Below are 21,284 nucleotides of genomic sequence, written 5' to 3' on the forward strand. Positions count from 1 at the left end.
GAAATCACAGAACTATGTCTGCATCTCATAACATAATCCTAAACCTAAAAGAGAACTACGGAGAATGGATTGGAATGCTGAGTGATTCAGTATAGCAATGCAGCATCCATAGAAATTCGAGACGCACGTCTTCCTTCTCTTAAATTGTTTCAAGTTCTATTATAATTAAAATAATAAAATACTTTTAAAAATTTAATATTTCTATTTTGATTAAATATTTAAAATATAAAAATTAATATTTTATTAATAATAAAAAAAATTATTAGGACACAGCTAATTTGAATTGTATCTAAACTTTTAGATTTATTTTCTAAGGAAAATGATAATCTGAAGTTATTTTGATTCGCACAAAAGTTTAGAAGCAATCAAATTCTGATTACACTGGAGTATGGGAACTAGATAAAAGAGTCCAATAACAAAATGAATTTTCCTTGTTGACATTGATAAGTAATCTGAAAAATAGGTTCCATTTTCCAGGAAAGTGAAAGAAGTCGGTTCTATCAACTAAAGGTACATGCATTTTCACATTTTTATGTATGATAATTACATATACCCAGAATGTCGCGGTACCAAAAAAAACACTAAGCCAACAAGTAACCGAAATCTCAAAAAAAATAGAACAATAAAATAATAAAAACCCAAAGATTGGGTTCTTTCACTTCTTTCAGACAGCCAATGCAGTTTCCAGCCTAGCTTCTAAGAAAAATCAATGATCTTTTTTCTGACAAAATTGATGGAAAGAAATGAGAACCAACTACTCACATTTAATCGACCAGTAAATGTGGCGAACAAAGAGAAGGGAGGCACGGAATCCCACTGTTCCAAGCATAAGAAAGAAGCCATAGCATATGCATGCCATGTATCCAAAGAAGAAAGAAGTTTGCATGAAGCCAGACATATCTGACCGTGCATAGTAGTAATACAAGCAGTAAGCATAGATAAATAACCCAGTTGATCCACCACATAGAAAAGACCTGTGAACATCAAAATTAAGTTCCTCAAAAAGCGGCACTTCAAAGATAACAAATGAGAACATTCCGAGTTATATCCATGCATGCTTCTACATTACTCTTCAGCAAAATTTTTGTGCCAAAAAAGGACAAATATCAACCAACAAATGAGAAGTTGATGAAGCTGAAGTTTAAAACACAACTATAACTAACACTTCAGAACTAAACCATGACAAGAACGGATGAATATGAAGATGGGGAAATTTATACAGCAAAGGTTAGGCTAAATAAAGAACTACTACACAAAATCATAATGTTTGTTGAATCTTTGAATATATCAATTTAATAGTGAAGCATAATTTTTACGCGATAATTTATGTACCTCCACCACCATTCATGATCTTCAGCAGCAAGTTGGAAGTACGTCAATGCCACAGTTATGAAACCCGTGACAGTTAGAAGAATAATGAAGACGATAAACAGGATGCTATAGATGGTGTAAATCCTGTGACCCCAGACACTTGCAAATATGTAGTAAAGCTCAATGTAGATAGCACTAAAAGGCAGAAAACCTGCCATTGCCATCTGAGGAAGAGCACACCTGTACCATGGCAACTGTGGGATCTCTCGAGGATATTTTGTGGTTCGACAAGGGGCTTGAAACTCACCCTTGCTATTTTTCCCAGCAATGCCACCCAATACAAGTAATGGAGACGTTACCAATGTCCATATAAGGAATATCACCACAATAGTGCCAAAAGGCAATGCAGCAGTTGCGCTGTAAATTATGGCAACAGTGTTAAGGAAGCAGAATGTGAGGAACAGAGGTCCACAGAAAAGGCATCCTGTTAACAAAAGATTCCTCACCTGTCAACCCAGAAAAAAGGAACTTGGTTCAGTTTTTAAAAAAATCTAGCTATTGAAAGAATCACATTAAAGCAACTCCAGTGCAAACGAATGCCATATAAGCATACCCAGTTCTTTCCTTCCAGCTGACAATAGAAAGAGGTTGCAGTATATCCAGCAATTCCAGAAGTAAGCGCATAAATAACCACTAGTGCAGTAAATAGAGCTCCTCGATTATATGGATAAAATACGCCGACCAAGGCTAGCATAAAAATAAAAATGGTGCTGGATGGACATAAAATTAGATGATGGACATTAAAGAATATAGCCAAGGACATGCTATAGAATGTAATCTGTAAATGGGTTCCTTACAGTGTAAACAACTGGGTGCCAGAACCAAGGGCAGCAGCAAACAAAGATTTGTATGTTGGGTACCTAAATACATCACCATGGATGTACTTCCATCCAGTCTCTTCCCGGTCATCAGCAGCTTCCTCATCTTGTGCATACCTTGAAAAAATACACATGATAAATAAGAACTAGATTAATAAATATCTATCTCAAATAAAAAAACTAGATTAATAAATATAAATAGGGACTATATCAGAAAGTCTTCAAATAAATATTACTTCATGAAGTCATTCTTCAAGACCCGCATGAGAATTGTAGTGAGAAAACCGGTCAAAAGGAGAACAGTTACACAAGAGTTTATAATTGAGAACCAATGGATTTCCAAGTGATGTGGCGATGAAGAAGACAAGGAATACTTCTCCATCCTCTTCTCAAAGGGAATATCCGTTTGCTTCCACTTCACAGTATAAAGGAACTCCGCAACAATTTCCTTGTCCTCTGTCAGATCCAACAGTGAATGAGGATCCATATGGGCACTTACTTCAATCACACGGTCCTTATTATAAAGAACATCGAATTGGATATGCTTGTGAAGGAAGTATTTGTATTCACTTCGGTCAGCCTTGCCTTCCCTGTCAACTTTTCCTATGAAACCCCAAATTGGCAAATCGTCATAGTACATTTGAAAGTAATAGTCTTTGTCAACTGCAGATCGGAACCGAGCAACTTCTTCCTTTCTAAGCTTCTTCCGACAAACAACTGCTGTGTCTTTCTCATCTCTAAAGTTGAGTTTGTAAGGCGCGCTGACGAGACGATCTCCATTCAACACCTCACCAAGGGCTTCTGTTTTCTCTTTCAGGTGTTCTGCCATTAAAATTTACGCAACCATGAAAAGAAGAAATTGGCAAAATTCTCGCATCCTAATATAATTTCATCCTAAAGGTTCAAAATTTCTTAATACGCACTCTTTTCAGTTCAAAAATTTATTACAGAACATGCCAACAAATATAATGCCCATTGCGTTCAAATTAATTGAGCCTAACAACCTATAGAAGATATCAGAATTTGTAACCCTCTTCTGTTTCTTCCTACCTTTTCTTTTTACAGGTACGAAGTACTATGTCCACTCTTAACTTAAACAAGCAGCTTGCTTAACAAGTTGCAATTGGAAAGATTTCTTTGGGAATAAACACAATGCAGCATATATTACAAAAACATTTACAAATAAAAACACAATTCATATCTATATATGAAGGGGAAGCACAAGGCAGAGATAAGAACCTGGAACACAGAAGGGCAGATCAAAATAGCGATACGTTTCACTGGAATTTCAGACAATAAACAATACAAAATTATTCAACAAAAAAGTGATAGCAAGAAAAATAAGCAGAATAAGCACAATCTTGCAATACACTTAAATTATGTGTCCCCAAAAATAAAGAAATGAAATCGCCGTATTCAGCATTGATCTCCAGAAAATATTAGCTTAAGGAAAAGTTTGGCATTGTCATTTCTATTAATTTTCCAAAACTGAAAAGCCCTTTGCTCGTTGTGTCTCATTTCTAACTTCTAGTTTTCATGGACAAATACTGAATATATCCAAATAAGACCTTACTGAAAACTGAAAATGCGAGATCGAAGAGACAGATCTAGCAAATGAAATTGATCGAATTACCTGGGATTGTGAAATGGGCCGACCTTATTGGCATAGAGGGGAACAGAATCGCCATCCTTGTAACGGTGATCGGAGGCGTCCGATATCACTTGAGTTACAGAACAGGCAATTAAAAGCGCGAGAAGAAGAATTATTGAAGAAATTTTCATGCTTGTCCGTTCGAATGAACTAAGAACAAACTATATGCATATGTCTTGTGAGCAGCAAGGCATCAACAGTCTCTTCTTTTTTTTGTTACAGTAAATTTATTTTAAAAAAATTACTTTTGTAAAAAAAAAAAAATTAAAGTTACATGTATAATAAATAATTAAAAATTACATAATAAAATGCGGATTAGATCAAACAATTTATCAACAAAATTTAATTGATCTCTATTTTTAAACTAATTATTATTGAATGAGTATTTATTTCTTTATTGGTCGGGATTCGAATTTTAAGGCCAAACTGTCGATGAATAGTCTTCTCATTTATAAATTCTCTAATTTTAGTATAAATAATTATTTTTTTCTACCAAAACAAATTATAAATAATTTATTTTAATTAAATTTAAAAAAAAATATAACAAAAATTATAATAACTAGCACGTATAAAAATATATTAATGTTATATATATATATATATTAATTTTTTAATTCAACCTAAAAATAAAGATTATGATGACAAATGATAAATAAACGAATCAACATGAAAATACTATGGTAAAATTTATTAATTTATTTTTTTATTTAAAAAATATATTAAAATATTTTTATTTTTAAAAAATTTATTAATTAATTTATCAATTAATTTTAAATATTATAAAATTATTGATTTTAACGATTAAATATTATAAAACTATTTAAAATACTCGCAATATGAAAAAATTAATTAATATTTTTTTAAATATAAAAAATTAATTAACAAATTTTTTAAAATATTAAAATATTTTAATTTATTTTTTAAAATAGAAAAACCAATCAATCAATTTTCTCCAAATTTTCAATGAAATTTTAATAAACATTTGATTGTATTATATTGCATTGCAGCATACCAAACGTATTTTATAATTTGCCTTATTATTATGCATTCATAGAGTCCATAACTATTCTGGAATGATCACATTAGAAACTTGGTGAACAGTTCATTCTGTATTTTACATGAAGAAGAGCTAAACCGAAAAATTAAATATACTTTCAAAAGCACAAAGAGGGATGATGTTACTCTTACAAACTTTATGGTATATGAAACAGTACAAGAATTTTTAACTCTTTATATGTGTCAATAAACCCCACACTTCTCATAAGGTTCTTATGCTGCCATGGCTGAGGTTTTAGTTTCCTTCATTCTCTTCAGATAGCCAATTTAAGTCTTCCTGCCTAGCTTCTAACAAAAATGGACCTGTGTATGGAAACAAATGAGGAAGAACTGGAATACTACTCGCACTTAATCGACCTGTATATGTGACGAATAAAGAACAGCGAGGCACGGAAACCCACTGTCCCGAGCATGAGAAAGAAGCCATAGCATATGCAGGCCATGTACCCAAAGAAGAAAGAGGTTTGCATGAAGCCAGACATATCAGAGCGCGCATGGTAGTAGTACAAGCAATAAGCATAGATAAACAGACCAGTTGAACCACCACAGAGAAAAGATCTGTGACAATCAAAATCAAGATTAGTCCAGAAAAATATCATACACAGGATATTATGTGAAAGAATAACAAGTTGACCACTGCTATCTCAAATTATGCATATACAGAAAGCAGCATGCAAGAAGTTTAAGACATTAAATAGCAAGCAGCATGCAAGAAAATGTATGATTTTCTTTATGAAAGAGCATCAACACATAAATTCTGAAAATCATAAAAGAGTGCTGAAAAGTTTGTCATATTCACTTTTTATGCAAAGGTACAACAAAGGCATGAAAATAGAACAGGAAAACTTGTACCTCCACCACCATTCATGATCTTCAGCAGCAAGTTGGAAGTATGTCAATGCCACAGTTATGAATGCAGTGACAATCAGAAGAATAATGAAAACAATAAACAGGATGCTGTAAATAGTATAAATCCTGTGGCCCCAAACACTTGCAAAAATGTAGTAAAGCTCAATGTAAATGGCACTAAAAGGCAGAAAACCAGCCATTGCCATCTGAGGAAGAGCACTCCTGTACCAAGGCAATTGTGGGATCTCTCGAGGATATTTTGTGGTACGGCAAGGAGCTTGAAACTCAGCCTTGCTGTTTTTCCCAGCAATGCCACCCAAGACAAGCAACGGGGATGTTACTAATGTCCATATGAGGACTATTACTACAATAGTGCCAAAAGGCAATGCTGCAGTAGCACTGTAAACAATGGCTACAGTGTTAAGGAAGCAGAATGTGATGAATAGAGGCCCACAGAAAAGGCATCCTGTCAACAAAAGATTCCTCACCTGTAAACATGGAGAACAGACAACTTAGTTCACTTTGAAGAGTCTCACTTTTGAAGAGAACCATTAAATGGTATTCTAAAGCAAACAAAAATCTATTATATAAACATACCCAATTATTTCCTTCCAGCTGGCAATAGAAAGAGCTTGCTGTATATCCGGCAATTCCAGATGTTAGTGCATATATGACTACCAGTGCAGTAAATAGAGCTCCTCGGTTATATGGATAAAATACACCAACAAGTGCAAGAACAAAAATGAACACAGTGCTGCACATAAAAAGAATTAAATAATCATGTTAACACCATAGCAGGAACCTAGCAACACAGTACAGTGCGCATCATGCTTTAGAATATATGTGGTAAATGAGTTCCTTACAGAGTAAATAGCTGGGTCCCAGACCCAAGGGCTGCAGCAAATAATGATTTGTATTTTGGGTATCTAAAGACATCACCGTGGATGTACTTCCATCCAGTCTCTTCCTGATCATCAGCTGCTTCCTCATCTTGTGCATACCTTGAAGAAATTAACATTTTTAATATGAGAAAAAGCAACCTCTAAACATATAGGTTAATTACTGCTCAGTGACAAATAAGTCTTACTTCACGAAATCATTTTTCAAGACCCGCATGAGAATTGTTGCCAGAAAACCGGTTAATAGAAGAACTGTCACACACGAGTTTATAATAGAGAACCAATGAATTTCCAAGTGATGCGGCAATGAAGAAGACAATGAGTACTTCTCCATTCTCTTCTCAAAGGGAGTATCTGTTTCCTTCCACTTCACAGTATAAAGGAACTCCGCATCAACTTCCTTTTCCTCAGTCAGATCCAGCAGCGAATGTGGATCCATCCGGACACTAACTTCAATCACACGGTCCTTATTGTACAGAACATCAAATTGAATATGCTTGTAAAGCAAGTATTTGTACTCACTCGGATCAGCCTTGCCTTCTTTGTCAACCTTTCCTATGAAACCCCAGATGGGCAGATCATCATAGTACATTTGAAAGTAATAGTCTTTGTCAATTGCAGATCTGAACCGAGCAACTTCTTCCTTTGTAAGCGTCTTCTTACAAACAACTGCTGATGTCTTCTCATCTCTGAAGTTGAGTTTGTAAAGAGCACTGACCAGCCGGTCTCCATTCAACACCTCACCAAGAGCTTCTTTTTTCTCTTTGACGTGATCTGCCATTGAGATTTACCCAATAATCAAAAGGGAGAAAGAACAGAACTTTAGGCTCAGCGAATAAACTGAAGCAAAATTTAAAGATATATTTTTAACTTATTAGTAACCAAAGTGCAGATAATGAAATAAAACAAAAAATCTAAAATGTAAGCAGTTTGAATTAAGAACCTGGTACACAGAAAGGCAGATCGAAATAGCGATATGTTTCACTGGAAAAAAAAATGAACACAAAACAATTAGTTAAGTAAAAAATGCAGAGTTCACTCCTAGATAGAAAGTAAAATCAACTAAACACATGGCCTCAATTCAAGAATAACACAGAACAATTCAACAGAACTCCTATTATCTGTTCAGAATTTGAAACCAGTTTCAACAGTATCACATGAGATCACAAGAGGTCTTAAGAATTCCAAGAAAAAAAATTGAAAATGTGAAACGGAAAATGCTAGATCTAAAATCACCTGGGGTTGTGAAAGGGGCCAACTTTATTGGCATAGAGGGGAACATGGTCGCCTTCCTTGTAGCGGTGATCGGAGGCGTCAGAGCTCACATGGGTCACAGAGGAAGCAATCAAAACCGCGAAAATGAGGAAGATTAAAAGCTCATTCATGTTGGTTGCAGAATATGGTTTTCTCCGTTGGATTCTGCAGAAGTGAAAACGGAGAAAAGGTGAGGAGGGGAGGGGAGGGGAGAGGTGCGGAGCGGTCAGGTCAACTATAAGACTATTATGTAGTTGAGATCTGATATTATTCTGGTGAGATATATCATTAATTTCCTCTTTTTTCTTTTTGGGTGGGAACTATAATTTAATTTAATTCCTGTAACTTGATGAAAACTTACATGCTAATATCTAAGCATTTACTTCTTATAAAATCATCATATTATTTTTTAGAAATTAATTTATTCTACGTATTTAATTTTAAAATTTATAAACTTATAGCGATTGAATTGTAAATGAAATTAAAAAATTTACTTATTTAGATTTTATTAATTTTAAGAACCGATGGATTGTAACTCATCGGGTGTGTTGGAGTTATCATCAGAATTGTTTAGTTTCAATTTCAAGTTTTAATAAGAGGAATTTGTAAATAAAAAAAAAAAGCTAAATTGTCATTTGCTTTTTTTAATAAAATAATTTACTTTTAGTTTTAATTAGTTGGATGCATCTAACTTTTTTTGTGGAATTTTCTTATCTTTCACTCTTTCATTAAAATAATTATTATCGGCAATTCTATTATTATTTAATTTGATCACCTCCAACATTTTAATAATAATATTATTATTATTATTATAAAAAAATAAAAATAAAAAATATTTGAGAAATTAAACAAAAAAAATAGGATGATGAGGGATTTCATTCAAAATTCCAATTTCATTGCCTGCCCAAAAATTTAGAACACATTTCCTCCTAAGAAATAAGAATCAATAGAATTGCAAAGGTTGAATTCAGTTAAATATCAATATGTTTTTGCTTAAGCTAGTATATTTGATTTTCATTTTAAAACCTACTTGAGTCCATACAAGAAGAGAGAAGTAAATTGTACAAACTGCAACAGAACAAAGCATTTTTCATTTTGTGTAGCCTGAATCTGATGATGGTCCTTAGAATTCCTACAACGTAATGCTAAGCCAATGCATTTCAGAGATCTGAGGAGACCCCTTGAGACATGCATGCCCAGGGTAAAAGGCCTACTTTAACTTTTGATACTCAATACAATCTCCAACCTAAATTCCAACAAATCATAGACATTTTTCTCATATGGTGTTCACTGAAACAAAATCGAGAAACGGCCCACTCTACTCACACTTGATCGACTTGTATATGTGGCGAACAAAGAACAGCGACGCCCGGAAACCCACCATCCCTAGCATGAGAAAGAAGCCATAGCATATGCAGGCCATGTACCCAAAGAAGAAGGAGGTTTGCATGAAACCAGACATATCAGATCGTGCATAGTAGTAGTACAAGCAATAAGCATATATAAAAAGCCCAGTCGATCCCCCACATAGAAAAGACCTGTGACAATCGAAACCGAGTTCAGTCCAAAGAATTCCTGGAGATACTCCAGCTTTAATAGAGAAGCTCAAAATTATATAGGAAAATTGATAGTCAAACATAAATAAGCACATAATAGATAATTGAAGATTGTAAATTGATAATCAAGCACGCTATTGTCTGAATACTGAATGTCCCTTTTGCCAGTAAGTAGCAGTCTTATCTAAGAATATTGATCTACAAGCATTACAAATAGATTTAGAAACACAAGGATCCAAAGAGATAGCTTAATTGATGATGAAAAGTTGTTTTAAGATGAACTTGAGATACCTATTGAAAAGAGTAATATTCCAAATAGTCCGTAAAAAGTAGTTGGAGCTCCTTCCTTTCGGAGTTCAAATCTTTACTCAAATTTTGAAGCAAAAATTAAATTTCATGTTCTCTATCCAAACACAATCTCAAAGTTTCTCTATTGCTTATCATTGAGTTAATAGAAAGTTTGACAACCAGACCACTACTCCTATACATGAATCTTTCTGACTAGCAAATTTTGATATAAGAAAAAATCTATTAAACTCAAATCAACAAGCTGATCCAGTTTTAGCATCTCTAACTAACACTTCAAGAACTGAACCACAATAAATGTCGATATATGAGAAGATGAAGAATGTTAAAGGGCAGGAGGAAAGGATAGCCCAACATTGACCATATTTAGTTATTATGCAAAATACCAATAGGATGAAAACAGAAAAGGAAAACTAGTGTACCTCCACCACCATTCATGATCTTCAGCAGCAAGTTGAAAGTATGTCAAAGCCACAGTTATGAAAGCAGTGACAATCAGAAGAATAATGAAGACAATAAACAGGATGCTGTAAATGGTGTAAATCCTGTGTCCCCAGACACTGGCAAAAATGTAGTATAGCTCAATGTAGATAGCACTAAAAGGCAGAAAACCTGCCATTGCCATTTGAGGAAGAGTACTCCTGTACCAAGGCAATTGTGGGATCTCTCGAGGATATTTTGTGGTGCGGACGGGGGCTTGAAATTCAGATTTGCTATTTTTTCCAGCGATACCGCCCAACACAAGTAATGGTGATGTTACTAATGTCCATATAAGGAGTATCACAACAATGGTTCCGAAAGGCAATGCTGCAGTCGCACTGTAAATAATGGCAACAGTGTTAAGGAAGCAGAACGTGAGGAAAAGAGGCCCACAGAAAAGGCATCCTGTCAGCAAAAGATTCCTCACCTGCAAACAGGGAAAATAAACAACTCAGTTGACTGAGAAGTTTGAGCCTTGCTTTTGAAAGATACTATTAAAGGGTAGTCGTAACAAAAAACAAAATCTATATAAACTTACCCAGTTGTTTCCTTCCAACTGACAATAGAAAGAGGTTGCTGTATATCCCGCAACGCCAGACGTCAGAGCATATATGACCACCAGTGCAGTAAACAAAGCTCCACGATTGTATGGATAAAATACACCAACCAGGGCAAGAAGGAAAATAAATACAGTGCTGGAAGCAGATAAGAAGTGTTAAACACCAGACAATAGTCTTGTAGACAAAAGCTAGAAACATAAAGTGAGCATCATGCTTCAGAATAGATGAGGTAAATAAGTTCCTTACAGAGTGAACAGCTGGGTGCCAGACCCAAGGGCTGCAGCAAACAAAGATTTGTACTTTGGGAATCTAAATACATCACCATGAATGTACTTCCATCCGGTCTCTTCCTGATCATCAGCTGCCTCCTCATCTTGTGCATACCTTTAAGAAATAAGTACACAAAATCAGAAGGTACCTATAGAAATTGGTAATAATTGGCACAACTTAGAAACAGAGTTTACTTCACGAAATCATTCTTCAAGACCCGCATAAGAATGGTAGCAAGAAAACCGGTGAGAAGAAGAACTGTCACACATGAATTTATAATGGAGAACCAATGAATTTCCAAGTGATGTGGCTGTGAAGAAGACAGAGAGTACTTTTCCATTCTCTTCTCAAAGGGAGTATCTGTTTCCTTCCACTTCACAGTATACAGGAACTCAGTTTCAACTTCCTTGTCCTCCGTCAGATCCAGCAGTGAATGGGGATCCATCCGGACACTCACTTCAATTACACGATCCTTATTGTAAAGAACATCAAATTGGATATGCTTGTAGAGGAAGTATTTGTACTCACTCGGGTCAGTCTTGCCTTCCTTATCAACCTTTCCTATGAAGCCCCAGATGGGTAGATCATCATAGTACATTTGGAAGTAATAGTCTTTGTCAATAGCAGATCTGAACCGAGCGACTTCCTCCTTTGTAAGTGTCTTCCTACAAACAACTGCTGAGGTTTTCTCATCTCTAAAGTTTAGTTTATATGGAGCACTCACTAAACGATCCCCATTCAACACCTCACCAAGAGCTTCTTTTTTCTCCTTCAGATGATCTGCCATTTAAAATGGACTAAATGAACAAATAACATATATATTTTCTGTTCAACACCTCAAGGCTTCTTAAGTAGTTTTGATTCATCAAGTATGAAATGCAGAAAGACTTCCAACTTATTAGCAACCAAGTTGAGCAAATGAAACAGATTCCACAAAGGGTAAACTATAATTTAGCCCTTGTAGTTTAGCAAAGCCTATGTATTAATTCCTGTATTTTTAGAAGTTAGCTATTTAGTACTTGTAATTTTTTTTAAAAAAAATTAGTTAAATCACGCTGTTGTATTATTTATTTAAAGACTAACTTGTTATATTTATTTAAACTACAAGGACTACATTATTGAACTGCACAAAATTGTAAGGACTAAATTGTAAATGAAACAAAGAAATCCTAGCTGTATTTCTCACGGAAATGACTAATTTGTTGGTTTTTCAGAATTACAAGGACTAAATAGCTAACTTTTAAAGATAAAGGGTATGCGTTGATTTTACTAAACTACACGAGTAATCGTAATCCAATACTCAAGTTAAGATAAGAACCTGGAACGCAGAAGGGCAGATCGAAAAAGCGATACGTTTCACTGAAAAATCAGCCAATTAACAGAACAGAATCAATAACAACTCAAAAGTGCGGGAAAAATTATTAAATCAAAATTGGAAATAAAGAAACATTGCAAATAAAATTAGCATCACATATGGACACATTTAGCACATACTTCTATTCAATTTCCATAATTTACATCCCAAATATACGCTGTGCATCACATTCTGTAAATCACATGTTCTTAACCCAATATTCAACGTCCATTCAAACAGGGCCATATGAATTCAAACGCAAAATCAAGAACCCAGATCCAACAAATCAATAAGACAGATCCAGGAAAGGGAGGAGGAAAGAGGGCAAATGATCGAATTACCTGGGGTTGTGAAAAGGGCCGACCTTGTTGGCATAGAGAGGGACAGAGTCACCCTCCTTATAGCGGTGGTCGGAGGCGTCCGATCTGACATGGGTCAAAGAAGAGCCAACTAAAACGGCGAGGAGGAGGAGGAGAGTGGGTAAAGGATTGTTCATGGCTATTAGTTTAGCTTCGGTTCTCTTGGTTCTTCTGGAAGTGCGAAGACGGAGGATCTACTATTAAGCGAAGAACACGGACGTTATTTACCATCACCTGAAAATTACTTTAAGTAAGGTCTGCTTTAGCTTTGAAGCTCTACCTATTTCAATTCTTGACAAAATCAGTGGAAAATGGAAAATTTAATTATTAAAATAACATTCCCTCCATCCATAGACTTACCTTCCCTCTTGTTACCTAATTAAGATTTAAATAGGGAATAATTAGTACACCTAACGAACTAAAATATTTTTATTTTTATTCCATTAACTAAAAAAATAAATTCATTAATTTTTTTATTAATTTATTAATTAAAATTAAAAAAATATATATTTTTATTTTAACTAATTAGAGGGACTTTTAATTTTAAAATTATATTAAAATGTCATTATATTTTTAATTTATTAATTAAAAAATACATTTTATTAATTTTTATTATTAATTTATTAATTAAAATTAAAAAATATGTATATATTCAAAATTACCTTTTATTAAATAATTAACTCACTACTCGTTAATTAGATCACGATTATATACATTGTCAATATTTTATTATTAATTATAAATCTATATTTTTTGAAAGAAATATAAAAGGAAATACTTAAAAATATAAATACCGATCAAATGAGATGAATAGTAAATTTTATTCGAGTAGAGTAATCGAAAATAAAAAAATTTTTAAAAATAAATTCAATTAAATCTTTATATTTTTTTTTCAAGAGTCATTTACGTTTAATTTAATTTAATTTTATTTAATTTTTTTATTAATTCGGCTCATATACTTTTATTCAAAAAGTCAAATAAGTTTTGGTTTGATATAATTTTTTTAATAATAAAATATTATTTTTATTTTAATTTATTATTTTAATTAATATGAAAATATTTAAAAAATACATTGAAATAATAAATAATTATAAAAATTATAAAAATAATATTTTATTATTAAAAATATTATTATTTTATGGCTGGATTCATTTGATTTTTAAATAGAAGTATATGGGCTTAACTGGTAAAAAATAATAATAATAAATTAAACTTATATAGCTTTTATACTTTAATTTAATTAAATTTATATTCAAAAATTTTTATTTTTAATTAATAAACTAAAAACAAAATAGATAAAAACTAATAAGTATTCTTTTTAACTACCAGCATTATATAATTATTTAAAATAAATTTAATGATAAAAATAAATATAAATTAATGAATATTTTTTTAATTAACAGAATAAAATTATAAAAATATTTTAATGTAATTTTAAATTTATAAAAATATTTTAATTAATTAAAATAAATTATAAAAATATGACGGTAATTATTTTATTTAAATAATTTATATTAATAAATTATTTTTAAATTAATAAATATTTTTATAGCAAATTAATGAAGTATTACTTATCAATACCTTAAATAAAAATATTTTTAATTAATTAATATTTTTGGAAATTAGTGACGATGTAATTTGAGAGGACTTTTTTAAGCTTATTACACGGAGAGTAAGGGAAATATCCTAAAATTTATATTTTTTAATAAATATTTTTAGTGATAATCCAGCTATTGATGCTTGGAGTTACCATTTAAAAAAATAATAAAAATTTTGAAGTATAAATTAATTTTTTAATAATAATAAATATTGAGTTTTTTATTAAAAAACGTGTATTTGACCAAAGCCAGGTGGCAAAACGTTAAAATGCTAAATTAGTAATATTATTACTTTTGTCAGTAATAAAGAAAACTTTAAGATTTTATCTAAGAGAATCAACTAGGTCGGAGATGCGACATGTCAAAACCGACACACCCTCTTTTTCAGCGGTAACAGATTTTTTCTTTTTATTTAAAAAAATTATTATTTGATTTATATAATGAAAAAATGTGTAATTGCTCTTTAAATTTTAAAAAATATATTAAAATATTTTAAAAATTTATTAATTAATTTCTCTTTCTAACAGTTAAATATTAAATAATTTTTTATAAATTTAAAATATCAATTAATAAATTTTTTAAATTATAAAAAATAATAAAATATTTAATAATAAAAATTAATAAAATAATTAACTAATAAATTTTTTAAAATATCAGATATTTTAATATATTTTTTAAATTTGAGAGATCAAAATTTTTTATATTATAAAAATTAAAATTTTATAAAATTTAATAATTTTTAAATTTAATAATTTTTTATCAAAATTATTTGAAATTTAATTTTTAACTTCAAATAAGAAAATTATTTTAAAAAAACTCAATTAAAATAAAATTTTACCAAAATTTTTATTTTAAATAGAATTACTAGTTTTTAAATATTTAGAATTGACGATAAAAATAAATTATTTTCTATAAAATATCATATTAATAAAATTCTAATAAGAAATAAGAATCCAATGGAATTTTAGAAATTATGAAAATAAAAGATTTCTAATATAATAATAAATTTAAATTTATTATTTTTTATTAATATACTAATAATGAAAATATTTACTCGCATTATAATCCCTATTTCACGTTTTATTTACAATTATTATTGAAATAATAGACCTTAAGTCTAAATTAATAAGTAAAGAATTAAAATTAACTATTTTTTTTTCCCAAGGCAAGGTGATTCATTAAATTAAAACTATTATTGATAGGTCTATGTCCACATATAAAAGCATTCAAAGAAAGAAGCCCAAACTCAGCCCAAGAGGCCCACAGCTTGACCCGGAAGAGAAGAATACAGTTCCTCTCTTCAACTACATTGGTCACTTAGGACCACTAAACACAGTAAAGGTGAATCTCTCGCTACTAAAGCCCACAAGGAAACACATTAAAGATCGGGGAGATCAAACAAGAACCTTATGGCTAGAGCCACATCCGAAAAGAAGAAGGTGACCTATGTAGAGACATAAACCAAACCACTGAAAACGAAGCAACCAAAATGTAAACAAGAGAGTACGCTTTGTCCGCAAATTGTAGTATTAAGGGAGACTTCAAAAGGTTAAAAGTTACGGGAGGAAAGGCACGCTTCTCAGTGACTCTATTGCGCCTTTTGATGATAAAACTTTGCGAGCTACGACCCATTAAACATCGTTGGTCTAAGCCAAAGAAGATCAACCAGTCAAAGTTTTATTGCATGCAAAACAACTACATCTAAAATGACCAAAAGAAGACATATATATATATATATATATAGGAAAAGGGAAAAAAAAAAAAAAAAAAAAAAAAAAAAAAAAACAGATCTATCAACTTAAAACCAAAGAAAATCAAGGAAAAAAATTATTTATAATAACTATCAAAAAATCCAATTGGATCTGCCATTCAACATAAATATTTACAAAAAATCATTTGCAAGAGAGATTCACTATCCGGGTAGGAAGGAGGTGAAACCAATAGTCACGGTGGAAATGAGGAAATTAATTCTAAAAATTGAAAAATTGAGAAAAAATTCTTTCTCTAAACAAATTGAGAGATGATAGTAGTGGTATGTATTTTTCAAACCGAATTAATTTAGAGTGAAAAAGTAAACTCAATATTTAACCATATTTATAGTCTTACTCTATAAAACAACATTTACTTTCATGATAATATATATATATATTTTTTTTTCATTTTATAGTCTTACTTTTACAATAATATATATATATAACTAAAATGAAATTGTGTTGCGATTGATCAATCTGTAAAAAAGAAAATATAAACTGGTTGGTGTTTACGGTAGCCATTTTAACGTTCAAGTTAGTAAACTAAAGATAAGGGTGAATATTTGTGTACTTGTTTATAACCCTTATCCGACCATCCTCAAACAAGATTTAAATAATCTTTTTAAAATATTATTACGGAGTTAACACCCGACTAAGCACCTAGCATCTTCTACTTTTTGCCATAAAATAACTTTAATATTTTTAATGGGATTTATTCTCCACCTTGTGACTTGTACGGCGGATACCTACCTCGTGGTTATGAAAAAAATAACTTCAAAAAATAATAACCCGAACTTAACACTTGGTCATAATAACGACTTAAAGGATTTTATTAATCGAGACTGATATCTGGGCGTTAGCTTGGCGGATACCCGCTTTGTGACGCTTTTTGGCAGAAATTTGACTTTGTTTTTGGGATTAACACTCGAAAACTCGCATAGCGATTACTCGCCTTATGGCGTTCTTTGGCAAAAACGTGCCTCTGTCTTTTAGGACTAACACCCGAAAAGACTCATCTAGCGGTTATCTGCCTTGTAGCGTTCTTTGGTAGAAACTTGCTTTTGTCATTTGGGATTAACACTCGAAAGACTCGTCTGGCGGTTATTTGCCTTGTGGCATTCTTTGGCAGAAACTTACCTCTATCTTTGGGACTAACGCCCGAAGACTCGCCTAGCGGTTATCCGCCTTATGGCGTTCTTTGGCAGAAACTTGCCTTTGTCTTTTGGGACTAGCACCCAAAAGATTCGTCTGGCAGTTATCCGCCTTGTGGTATTCTTTGACAAAAACTTGCCTCTGTCGTTGGGACTAACGCTCAAAAACTCGTCTGGCGGTTACCCGCCTTATGGCGCTTTTTGATAGAAAATTACCTCTATCTTTTGGGACTAACGCCCAAAAACTCGCCTGGCGGTTACCCATCCTGTGACACTTATCTTTTGAGACTAACATATCCAAAGACTCGCCTAGGAGTTATTCACCTTGTGGAGCTTTTTGGTAAAAACCCGTATTTGTCTTTTGGTACTAACAGCCAAAGACTCCTCTGGTGCTTACCTACCTTGTAGTGCTTTTCGACAGAAACTCGCCTCACCTTTGTCTTTTGGGACTAGCACCCAAAAACTCGCCTGGCGGTTACTTGTCTTGTGGAATTTTTTATGAAACGAGACTAACACTAGGTTGCATGGCTTGGTGCATACCCACCTTGTGGCTTGACATAAAATGTCTTAGGTAGCGGGACTAACATCCAATTGTGTGGCCTGGCGCATATTCATCTTGTGGCTTTGGCATAAAATGCCTTAGGTAGAGAGACTAATACTTGAATTATGGGCCTGACGAATACCCGTCTTGTGGCTTTAGTATAAAATGTCTTGTTTAGCGAGACTAACACCAGAATTATGGCTTGACAGATATCCACCTTGTGGCCTGGCATAAAATATCTTGTTTAGCGAGACTAACTTTCAGATGTATACTTGTCCTGTGGCCTAACATAAGATGCCTTACAAAATTTTTATAAAATGAGACTAACACCTGATTGTGTGGCCTAGCGAATACCCACTTTGTGGCCTTGGTATGAAATATCTTGTTTAACAGGACTAACACCCGGATTACGGCCTGGCGGATACCCACCTTGTGGCTTAGCATAAAATGCCTTGTCTAGCAGAACTAGCACTCGGATTATGGCCTAGCAGATACTCACCTTAAAGTCCGGCATAAAATTTATTATTTAGTGGGACTAACACCCGGATCGTGGCATGGCAGATACCCGCTTTGTAGCCTTTCATAAAATAACTTGTTTAGCGGGACTAACACCCGTATTATAGTCTAGCATATAATGTTTTTTTAGCGGGACTAAAACATCAATACCTACCTTGTAGTCTGGCATAAAATGTCTTGTTTGCCAAGACTAACACTCGAATTATGACTTGACAGATACCCGCCTTATGGTCTGGCATAAAATGGCTTGTTTAGTGGGACTAATACCCGGATTATGGCTTGGCGGATATCCACCTTGTGGCCTTCTTCTTGTCTGCACATATCCTTGCCTCTCTGACTTTTGGTTTTGCTTTTGACTCGTCCTGTTGTCCTCTCTCAATGTGTGAACTTCATCATCCAACCTGATATACTTTTGGGTTTTATCTATTAGCTGCTAGTATGTAGAAGTTGGATTCTTGATTAGGGAATCCCTAAACTTAGTGTTGTGCGTTTCTTTTTTCAATATTTTGTATACTATGTCATGATTTAATTCTTCAATCTGTATTGCTTCTGTGTTAAAACGTGAGATAAAGCTCCTTAAAGACTCACCCTCTCTTTGGTGGATCTTTCGCAAGTCGGATGAGAGTTTTTCAGAAGGTATACAAGTAATAAACCTGGATTTAAATAACATAACAAATTGTGTAAAGTTCTAAATTGAACGTGGGCTTAGATGTTGGTACCATTTCTAAGCCAAACCTATGAGTGTTGACGGAAACACTCGGCAGAACACAAAGTCATTGACATCTTGGAGTTACATTGCTATTCTAAAGATCGTCATGTGACTTTTGATATATATTGTTTCGTCGTATTTGTCCAAATTTAGCAGTTTAAACTTGACGGAGAATGTCTCTGCTAGATCTCTTCTGATAGGATCAAGGCATCGTCCAGCTCATAATCCTCCTCCTACTCCTTCTGGTACCTTTGCATAGCTCGTATTAGCTTCCAGTCGACATCCTTTGGAGTCTCGTCTGATGACTCCTCTTCCTCCAACTTTGCCTTCCCCTTGGATTGCATTTGAATTGTTTATGTCCGAGTCCTTGAGGTGTCGATTGAAATTTTCTCTCTTATCCTGGGAACCATGAAGTAGGCCTCCTCCCGAGCTTTGTACTGCTCGATAGTGGTCTGTACCCTTTTTATGTATGAAATCATCTTCTTATTATTTAAATTGCTCAAATCAGTTTCATTGACCATTAATGGGATGTTTTATCTACTATCAGGCATGGAGAAAATGATTACGCCCTTGTTGGCAGCGACCGTAAATTGTCAGCCATTTTAGAAAATATAAAAAATAAATAAATATTTTTTTTAAGAGAATGAGAATAAGAGATCGGTTTCTACTCCAATTGAACGGAGAAAATTCAATAGATTTTTCGGCAACGAAACCAAATGATGTGGCTGAAATGAAATAGTGCTGCGATTGGTCAATTTACAAAAAAAAAAAGTGAAGTGGTTGGTGTCTATGGCAACCATTTCGATATTCAAGTCAGTAAATTGAAAATAAGGGCGAATGTAATACAATGCTTTGAACTTAACAATATTTGTATAATAATTGTGCATATTAATCTCAGTATTCATATGTTTTTATACTATAAAAAGATAGAGTTAGTAATCACATCTTCTAAAAATCTGACTAGTACCTGCTAGTGGATATGAGATCCCACGATTATAGGTGTAGTGGAAATCTAATAGATTGTATCCGCTAATAATAACATATCATGGAGTTTCGCCTTATAGTTGAGAGAGCGAGTATTAACAAAGAGTTGAGACTTGAAATATCTAGATTTCCTTTTCCCTCAATGGAAATAAGTATCATTTGATCAGGCTCTTATCATATAACTCTATTTTCGAGTGTAAGTACACAACCTATTTTAAATGATTATTATGTTATATTATATATATATATATATATATAATTAAGATGCAAATATTAAATAAAATTAAACCAATTCATATAAATTACCCTGTATTTGTAACAACTAAATTAAAATGAGATGAAATAAATAGAAACCTTAATTATAATTCAACACATAATAACATGTTGGTATGTAGGCATAAATAATATAATCAATGATCTGGAACATCATGTGCAACTCACCAAATATACTCAATAACAAATTAATTTGTTAATTAAATTAAACAATTCATATAAATAATTAACATAATATTTATAATAAGTACAATTAAAATAAGGCCACATCAATGAAAACAACATCATAATTTAACATATCATAATGTATGTCAATATGCAAATATAAATAATATAATCATCGAATGCAACCTACCTAATATATATGCCTCAAAAAAAAAATTATTTTTATATAGGTGATAAATGAAATCAGCCTTTTGTATTATTATTATTTTTTTTTTTTACATTTTGATCAAGGACGGCTAATCTTGTATTCCAAGTCAATTTATTTGTGCATAAACAAAATATAAAAAAAAAAATATTTTTTTATCTTAATCTCAAACTCAAGATTAAGTGATAATCCTTTATACATTTAACTATATTTGAAATGGCTAGTTAATACCGAGTCACCATCCCCTAAAATTTTCAATTTTTAGCTAGTAATAAATTGAATATGAACATGTCTAGTGGACTTTTATATTTGACTTTCTTCAAATGAAGTTTTATCGCCAAAAATACCGAATCAAATATGTAAACCCATATTCTAAAAGCTTAAAATTTATTTTTACATTATTACGTGATCATGTGTTCCACCACCTAGGTTAACAAAGTAATCCATTTTTTTTTTTCTAGTTTGCGATACGTATCAAATTCTAATTTAGTATCTCAAAGCTAATAATTAAAATAATTAAAATATATCAAAAGAGAATACATTTATTCGTTAAAACATTTTTTATTTTATTAGTTGAAAAATATTTATTATATTTTATTTTTTAATTA

At 32.3% G+C, this 21,284-nt stretch overlaps 3 protein-coding genes across 4 annotated transcripts; all 3 read right to left on the bottom strand.

The window, feature by feature from the left end:
- Window positions 1–413: 413 nt before the first annotated feature.
- LOC110602116 (transmembrane 9 superfamily member 2) lies at window positions 414–4,030 on the bottom strand. 2 transcript variants are annotated; one of them, XM_021739538.2, is made up of 7 exons: window positions 3,823–4,030; window positions 3,429–3,469; window positions 2,426–3,011; window positions 2,169–2,306; window positions 1,925–2,081; window positions 1,333–1,817; window positions 414–974 (listed from the first exon to the last, which is right to left on the bottom strand). In XM_021739538.2, the coding sequence occupies exons 1-7, from the start codon at window positions 3,969–3,971 to the stop codon at window positions 755–757; spliced, it is 1,776 nt and encodes a 591-aa protein (XP_021595230.1). In that variant the 5' UTR covers window positions 3,972–4,030; the 3' UTR covers window positions 414–754. The 2 variants fall into 2 exon arrangements, with proteins under 2 accessions (XP_021595230.1, XP_021595231.1); XM_021739539.2 differs by lacking the exon at window positions 3,429–3,469 and having other exon boundaries at window positions 3,823–4,011.
- An 874-nt stretch (window positions 4,031–4,904) lies between these two features.
- Window positions 4,905–8,140, bottom strand: LOC110602114 (transmembrane 9 superfamily member 2). Its single transcript, XM_021739537.2, has 7 exons — window positions 7,881–8,140; window positions 7,588–7,628; window positions 6,833–7,418; window positions 6,609–6,746; window positions 6,343–6,499; window positions 5,749–6,233; window positions 4,905–5,454 (listed from the first exon to the last, which is right to left on the bottom strand). Exons 1-7 carry the CDS (start codon window positions 8,027–8,029, stop codon window positions 5,235–5,237), a joined length of 1,776 nt encoding a protein of 591 aa, XP_021595229.1. The 5' UTR covers window positions 8,030–8,140; the 3' UTR covers window positions 4,905–5,234.
- Window positions 8,141–8,957: 817 nt separating this feature from the next.
- On the bottom strand, window positions 8,958–13,077 carry LOC110602113 (transmembrane 9 superfamily member 3). Its single transcript, XM_021739536.2, has 7 exons — window positions 12,766–13,077; window positions 12,389–12,429; window positions 11,265–11,850; window positions 11,047–11,184; window positions 10,779–10,935; window positions 10,183–10,667; window positions 8,958–9,436 (listed from the first exon to the last, which is right to left on the bottom strand). The coding sequence occupies exons 1-7, from the start codon at window positions 12,918–12,920 to the stop codon at window positions 9,217–9,219; spliced, it is 1,782 nt and encodes a 593-aa protein (XP_021595228.1). The 5' UTR covers window positions 12,921–13,077; the 3' UTR covers window positions 8,958–9,216.
- Window positions 13,078–21,284: the final 8,207 nt, after the last annotated feature.

The sequence above is a fragment of the Manihot esculenta genome, chromosome 15 (assembly GCF_001659605.2).
Source record: "Manihot esculenta cultivar AM560-2 chromosome 15, M.esculenta_v8, whole genome shotgun sequence".
Classification (NCBI taxonomy): domain Eukaryota; kingdom Viridiplantae; phylum Streptophyta; class Magnoliopsida; order Malpighiales; family Euphorbiaceae; genus Manihot; species Manihot esculenta.